The sequence below is a fragment of the Nylanderia fulva genome, unplaced genomic scaffold, assembly GCF_048542155.1.
Source record: "Nylanderia fulva isolate GAGA-0341 unplaced genomic scaffold, ASM4854215v1 Scaffold132, whole genome shotgun sequence".
In the NCBI taxonomy this organism is placed as follows: domain Eukaryota; kingdom Metazoa; phylum Arthropoda; class Insecta; order Hymenoptera; family Formicidae; genus Nylanderia; species Nylanderia fulva.
The window spans coordinates 216,696-225,601 of record NW_028189538.1 but is presented as its reverse complement, the minus strand read 5'-3'; the positions used below and the strand labels follow the sequence as shown (position 1 = coordinate 225,601).

General features: G+C 27.2%; 1 protein-coding gene across 1 annotated transcript; it reads left to right on the top strand.

Moving 5' to 3' along the window:
- The first annotated feature begins 3,611 nt into the window (after positions 1-3,611).
- LOC114940661 (uncharacterized) lies at positions 3,612-8,295 on the top strand. The gene is given in 6 exon segments (XM_085479904.1): positions 3,612-3,752; positions 4,496-4,727; positions 5,450-6,252; positions 6,255-7,416; positions 7,786-7,914; positions 8,049-8,295. Coding segments are annotated over 6 exon segments (2,673 nt in total). The 3' UTR covers positions 8,255-8,295.
- Positions 8,296-8,906: the final 611 nt, after the last annotated feature.

Genomic DNA, 8,906 nt, shown 5'->3' with positions numbered 1-8,906 from the left:
TTCAAAATTTGTTCATAATGATGTTGCATGCAATGTTAAAAACTACATACTTGGCAGCAATAATAATGTTGTAGCAATGATTTTTTGCCTACTGGGTATATATATATATATATATATATATATATATATATGTATATATATATATATATATATATATATATATATATATATAAAAGAGAGAGAGAGAGAGAGAGAGAGAGACCTTTTAATCAATATATCTATATTAGTTAAAATTAAAATAGAAACATAAAAGTATCACATCACATTATTTGCAATAAAAATTTAACTTGCATTTCTGAATCTTTTGGAAACCAAAAAAATTGTATTCCTGGACTTCGTCCAGACATGTTTTTACACATTAAGGGTCGGCAGTACACCCAGGCAAACTCCGAATTGATATTAGAGACCTCGTGCGGTGACAACGCGAAACTCCGGTTTCAGTGTTGCCAACGCCGAGAAACCAATTCTCGGGTTTTATGTAGTGGTGTATGTCTGTACACGTACATACACCAACTGCATCGCTCACGCGGACGCACGTAAGAGAGACAAGGACCGATAATCACGTGTTCTCCTTGTTCATCTACCGTGCCGGTATACGCGAGATGCCGCCTGAAAATGCTTTCTGGCCTTCCGTAGCAGAAAGCAGTAACGTAGCAAGACTAATAAGCACCCACTTTTTGGAAGTATATATGGTTATGCACATATGTGCATAACGTATATATATAACATATATATATATATATATATATATATATATATATATATTATATAAGGGATATGTTGATTATATTCTTGATTTCTTTTTGATTATTGATGCTATTGTATAATTTGCTCCAAATACTTATAACGTGAAAGAACGTTGAGTAATGTATAATCAATGCAAGGATGTTCAGTATATCATCCAGTATATAAATTAGAGTTCAAATATATCAATATCAATTTTTTTATAATATATATATATATATATTAGAATATAGAAAAATGATAAAAAAATATATTTCGGCGATTTAAAAATTTTTTAATATATTGAAAATATTTTTACTACATACACTATATATAAGTGTAAAATAATTCAGAAAATAAATTTAATAAAAATCTACATACCAGCTGTGTGCATGTGTGCAATTGATTTATTACTTGAAATTTATTTACGGAATTATTTTGCATTTATATATTTATAGTATGTGTAGTTGTAAAATGATTAAAATATTTTCAATATCAAATTTTTAAGTTTATCGCCTATATAAAAAATATATTTCTATGATTTTCTATATTCCAATATATTATAAAAAAATTGATATTGATATATTTGAACTCAAGTTTTTTACGTGATTAAATATTCTTGCATTGAGCCATCATACGTTACTCGTAAGTTCTTTCACGTCATAAGTACTTATGTAGCAGAGAGAAAGAAATGAGAGTTATACAATGTAACATCAATAATCTTATATATTATAATCTTATATATTATATATATATAATATTTCATTTATTTATAAAAAACATTTTATAAATAAGTAAAATATTATACAGACAATGTACAAGATGTTCAGTTTGTGCCATAACAAGCTTTAATCAATAATTATTACTCCAATGAGTATAATTCACAATAATTTTTATATAATATAATAAATATTTGAATATATAAAAATATTTTTAAAAATTTGTTTTAAAAATTAATTGAAAAAGAATATTTAAAATATTTTTTTATATTTAAAATATTCTTTTCCTCAATTAATCTTAAAAAAAATATTTTTAAATATTTAAAAATATTTAAAAATACTATATATTATATAAAAATAATTGTTGATTATTATATTGGATTATTAATTGAATGAAGCTAGAGCTTTTAATATGGCTTTTAATACTGCTTGACAAGGAGAGAGCATCATTCCATCTTTGTCTCTCTTACATCGCATATGTAGTAGCGTCCATGTAGGTACAAACACTAAAAAATATTAAATTTAATTTTTTTATTGTTTTGAATAATTTTATCATTAATATACTTATTTTCAGAACTATTTCAATTTTTATTTCATACTTATGTTTATATAAATTATAAATTAAAAACATATCAAAAATGTAATACATATTAATAAAATGCAAATACATATAGAAAATTAATTATAAAATGTCATCTTAAAATAGTTTTTATTTTTGTTCTTTATTTACATATGCATACATATACAAAAAAATAAAAATAATATGATAGCCTTTTTGCTGACATTATCTCTCAATATTTGCATCCGTGTGCTCACGTATTAGTGTTTGTACCTACATGAACGCTACTACATATGCGATGTAAGAGAGACAAAGATGGAATGATGCTCTCTCCTTGTCAAGCAGTCAGCATGTTACCACAGAAATTTCCCCTGCTCCTTATGAATCTAGTGAGAATCTTATCGTCCAGATATTTCATAAAATAAGTGACATAACTTCGTGAATTTTTTTTTAATATATTCTTTATATAATAAAGCAGTCCTCTAAAAGGCCGGATTTTACATTTTCGCTCTTAAAAATTTATAATAAATAAAATACGGACTCGCGGCTAACCCAACCTTACCCGTTCCTAGCTGTGCATTCCCCCAAGTTTATTAAAAATTTTTATTTTTATCTTTTTTTCATAAAATAGCTCTTTAGAGGACTACAAATGAGCTTACTGATTAAGAATATCCTAAATTTAATAAGATTCATTCAATATTTTCGCTAATATCTGGAAAATAAGAATCCGTAATTCCCGGCCGGCCGATAGGCGTCTCCACCATGTCGCCTGCCGACCCTTAACACACAAGAAAATCTCATTATGGCTTGAACCATAATGGGATTTTCTGGGCTGTACTAATTTAAGCGGGGAGCACACACTTTTGCATAGGCGCATAAGCGTAAGCATAAGAATCTTGATTGGTCTATAAACGTATACATAAAAAATTCAACCAATCGAATTTCTTATGCAAATGCTTATGCGCTTATACAAGAGTGCTCCTTGCTTTATCCAAAAGACCGCAGATTAGGTACACGCGTCATATGTGCGTGCCGCCATATTTTTGATAGTACAGTTGGCACATGCGCCCTCAAATATTGTACGCAAAATTTCGCTGACTGTCGTAACTGGTTATAGATAAACTGTGACCGTGCTTCTATACTCGTCTATTATATAGTTGCCACAGAGCAGCCAACGTGTTCAGACGTGTTCCGTCTAAAAAAATTTTTTTTTTATACTTGGTCCGTTGTATATACAGACCGAATCAATCAACTTAATCTCTACAGTCAATAAATGGTATATGAGTTAATAGTTTGTTTGCGTGCCCCAACATGCTCCTTCTTACTACAATGCGCTCGTATTGGTGCGCTCCTCGAATTGGACCAATACGAGCGCATTGAAGTAAAAAGGAGCAAGTTGGGGTATACGACGCGAACAAACCTAATAAAAGCTCAAACAGCCAAATAAGAAGAAGAAGAAGAAGAAGAAGTATACTCGTCTATATTCTTTGCCAGAGAGAAACCTGAGAGCGGCCACCGGCTGCGTGTACTAGTACGCCCCTTGACAAAGTGGACATAAACTACGTCGTGACACTCGGTAAAAGGTACGGTAAATGGTTCGATTCCGCGATATGGTTCATGTCCGAAATATTCAGTTAAGAACCAAGTTGAGAACCGAACAGCTGAGTCAGACAAGGACCAACGATCCATCGCTCTGGCTTTGTCTCACTTCACCGATGCGTCTCGTGGACTCGTGCGGCTGCAGGCACGAGGTTTCGCCTTTCGCGCGTAGCGTTCGCGTGATTCGGGGGTTATAATTTTTATGACGTTGACTTTATAGACAATATATCAAAAAATTATGTACATATCTTTTTAATTTGCTTTTTATTAAAATATTTTATTATTTATTTTCCAGCCCAAAAGTCATATAGAGATGACTTACTATAAATATTTGAGATAAGAATAAAAATATTTTGCCAGTAAAGGGATAGGGGTAAACCTTACAATTAATTATTTTCAAGAAAAATTAATTTAAACAATATATGGCAATTTTTATATTCGGCTCGGTTAAATTGATTTTCGAGAAGTTGGAGTAGTACATTCACTATAAAGTCCGCGGTTATCATGTTGTTGACTCGGGTGCAATTCCTGTCACTGGCACTTTCTTCATTTATGCAAGTTGGAATATTTAATTATGTAAAACAATTAATTTAATATTTTTTTAACTTTTATTTTAACTTTTGCAATAGCGTTTTATTTGCTTTATTTTATATTAGGTGCAATCTAAATAAAATAAGATTATATAAAATAAAAATTATACAGTTGTGTATCTGTATAAAAAAATTGTAAGTGCAAAAAGAAAAAACAAAATTATTAAATTAATTTTATTTTACATAAATAAATATTCTAATTTGCATAAATAAAAAAAAAACAGTGTGAGTAATAGGAATTGAATCCGATTTAACTTTTAATTACATGTCTAATTAAAAATTTTGAAAAAAATAATTTGAAAAATTGTGGTACAAATTTAAATAATAATAATGGAGAAGAAATGATTCACGAAGTACTAGCTGAAAATAAATCCACGTTTACATCTATCACTGAAAATACTGAACTGGACAGCACTATAGTACCATTTTGTGATTTAAACGGAGTTAAGAATTCTTCTATAAACAACGATATAAATAACAATGACAATAAATTATATTGCAGTAACTCACAAATTGAAAATGTCTCGCAAAATACAGGTATGTATATTTTTATTAATTTGTTCCTTTAAAAAGTATTTAATTATGTTCGCAATATTGGTTTCGCTAAAGACAGTATATTTACAGTATATTTAAAAAGAACAATATTATAAAAGTTAAATTTAGATTTGTTATTAAGCTTAAATAAAATATTTAATAATTTTTATCCATCAAATTATTACGTAGGGTAATATAAACTAATACTAATTTAATAACTAAAAATATAATATAAACTAATTTTTAATTTTTTTTCTTCGCTCACAATAATAAAAAAGTAACAGTTTACGTAGTTAAGCGTCGTTTACAATGAGATTTTAAAACGTAAGACGTAAGAAATTGAACAATCACAGACAAGATTAGAGAAGAATAATCTCTCTTCGACAGTATTGGTCAATTTCTTAAGTCTTACGTCTAAAAATCTCATTGTAGACGACGCGTTACATATTGTTTATAAATTCTTTTGAATTAAGCTAATTTAATGTAAATAATGTGGTATACTTTTTAAATATAATTTAACTTTAATTTGTTATTTTTAAAAATTAAATTCATTAAGTATTAACTTATTAAATTGTCAATAAATAAAATTTATTAATTTTACTCAATTATTTTCTTTACTTAGCATTTCTATAATTTGATAGAATAATTTGATAAAAATAAAGCATAATATTTTTAACATTCATATATTTTTAAAATAAAATCTTTTAAAATGTTTATTATTTCAGATTTTGAGAAAAATAAAATTTCTAATGTAAGCGATAAAGATTCAGATTATGAACCATCTATTCAGAGTTCAAATGATACTGATATTGAACATACTGATATTGAAATAAATGATGATTTAGAAATTGCAAATAATGAATCTAGCATATTAGCAAATTCTTCAGAAAATGCAAAAAATATGTTAGAAAAAGAAATAGAAACATGCAAAGATGATGAATTATTTGTAGAATTGTCTCAAGGGCCCAAAGGAGATAAAAAATATAATTTTTGCTTTTACTGCAATACTATGCAAAGTAAAATTGCTCGGCACCTAGAATTAAAACATAAAAATGAAGAAGTAAAAATGTTTTTATTACTTCCAAAAAAATCTAGAGAGCGAAGAGATGCAATTAGTCAAATAAGAAAAAGAGGCAATTTTAAATATAATACACAGGCAGATTTAAATGACGGTTCCATGATTGTTGTAAGAAGACCTACTAAAGAAGAGAAGCAATGTGGTTCTTATTTTTTACCATGTTCTAAGTGTAGAGGACATTATGCAATACATAATCTCAGGCATCATTATCGCATTTGTGCTAAGAAGAAAGATACAACTCGAAATGTATTAAAATTAGCACGAAGCGCTGCACAATCTGTTCATAATCGTGCAAGACATAAATTAAGAAAGGACATTCTTCCTGTCATGCGAAATGACAATATTTATAAATTAATAAAGTACGATTTATTAATTATACTATACGGAAATTACCTCTGTCAAATTCATAGATTGCAGCATTTAGGAGACCACATACGACAACAATTACGACTCTTCTTGGACGATATTTAGAAGTATTAAAATCAATAGAACCGGCAATACAAGAATTACAAATGCTATTTGACCCGAAATATTATGATATTGCTATAAAAGCAGTAAATATAATTGCTAAATATAATGAAGACACAGAATCATATGATATACCATATAATGCTACAGCTATGGGCACATGTTTAAAAAAATTATGTAAGATCTTAATCAACGAATTTATTAAACAACATGAATACAAAAAACAAAAATCAGCAAAAAATTTTCTAAAGATTTTGGAAGTCGAATATGGTAGTACCGTTAATAAAACAGTTACAGAAATACAGACTAGAAACAGTCGAAAGAAAAAAGTTAATCTTCCGAAAACATCAGATATCAAAAAGTTAACCAATTATTTAGAAGAAATAAGAGTATCTAGCATGCGAGAAATAAAAAATGAATTCACGTTTTGTGCTTGGAAATCACTTGCTGAAGCAATATTAATAATGATTCAAATTTTCAATCGGCGACGTGCAGGAGAGATAGAAAGAGCTTACATTGTTGATTACAAAAATTTCATAAAAATTACAAAAGAGGATGAATTATATAAAAGGTTACCACAAAAAGAAAAAATATCTGCTTTAAAGTACATTCGTTTCACAATTCGTGGCAAGCTAAATCGGAACGTCCCAGTCCTTTTGAATGCTAAAATGAAAGAGGCTTTAGACATAATTTTAAGATATCGGAAATTGGCAGGAGTAAGTTCAAAAAATCCATATATATTTGGATTGCCAGGTGCAGATAAAAAACGATTTAGATATTTAAGAGCGAGTAAATTGATGCGTGAATTTGCTAATCTATGTGGAGCAGAGAACAAAAAAAGCTTACGTGGGACTATTTTACGGAAAGACATGGCAACAAAATGTTCACACTTACCAGATAGTGAAATTCCTCTCATTGCTGATTTTATGGGTCACCATAAGGATATACATAAAAATATTTACAGACAGCCTGTAGTAGAATCTGATATTTTAAATATGGCCAAAATTTTAGAGAAAACTCAAGATATATCTACACATAACACTGATATTGACACTACTAATAATACAAATACTAATACTACTAATTCAAACAGTACAACAGATGCTAGTACTTCAGAGAATAGTATTAACGAAATTCAAAGCTTAGGTATTTTAAAAGTTCTTCAATTCTTTTATAATTTTAGAGAATACTTTTATAATATTATACTTATTGTTAGTAATTGTATTAGATTGTATCATATGGAATTGCTGATATTTGATAATTGGATTATTTCGTTCGATTTAAAAAGCTCGAATAAAAAAAGGAATATACAATTTAATATTAAGTAGACAGAAAAATATTATTGCTAATAATGTATATTTTGAGTGTATAAAATCTATTTCCTTAAAAATACAACATTTTTATTTTGACACAAAAACGACAATTTCATATGATAATCTATCATATATATATAAATGAAAAAAGAAAATTTGTATTATATATTTTTTTACATAAAGTTTATTTTTAACAATATAGTTGAAGACGAAGCATCAGAGAATAATTTGCCAAAGAAAATTTTGCTAAAACAAAAAAATGTAAAAAAACGCGCCATAGAAAATATAAATAATTCAGATGAAGAATGTGCGCCAAAAAAGAAACGATTCAGTAAATCAAATAATATTACAATTATACATGTATATAAAATCATTAAAGAAATGCATACCTTTTTCTTAATATTAAAATTACTTTTCTTAATTTGTGACGATATATTTATAGATTTAATTATAATTTATGTTTAGCACCTCCTTACGGAAAGACCAGAAGAATACGTTGGACTTCTGAAGAAAAGCAAACAGCTTTATTACTCTTCGAAACGAATATTAATAATTCTACTTTACCTTCGTTAAAGGAAATAATATCCAAAACGCACAAAAACATTTTGAAAAATCGACAGCCAGCAGCAATAAAAACTTGGATACACAATCAATTTCGCAATAAAATATAAATGTCATTAAATAAAAGAAAATTAAAAGTCTTTAAGTCTTAATAAACATAAAGTAACTTAACATAATAAAAATAATTGTGTACAATAAATAAATATAATTACAGAATTATATTTATTTACACAATTATTTTTATTATGTTAAGCTACTTTATGTTCATTAAGACTTAAAAACTTTTAATTTTCTTTTATACTTTATCACTTATACTGATATTACATCTAAATAATCTGTTTCTATGTTTTTTAGTATCGCTTTTTAGTATTTATTCAGTTTTGTTTATTTATATATAAATGTAATATCAGTATAACAGTAATAAAGTGTATGAATAGTCATAAACGTGATAAAGTGTAAAAGAATTATTTTTATTTACATATTTATTTTTATTATAGTAAGGCACTTTGTGTTTATTAAAACTTAGAGACTTTAAATTTCTTTTATTTTTAATTATTTTTATTGCGTTAAGTCACTTTGTATTCATTAAAACTTAGGGACATTTAACTTTCTTCTATTTTGTATTATTTTTATTGCGTTAAGAAACTTTGTGTTCAATAAAACTGATTGTTAGAGTCTTTAAATTTTCTTTTATTTTTAATTATTTTTATTGCGTTAAGCCATTTTGTGTTCATTAAAACTTAGAGATCTTTAATCTTCATT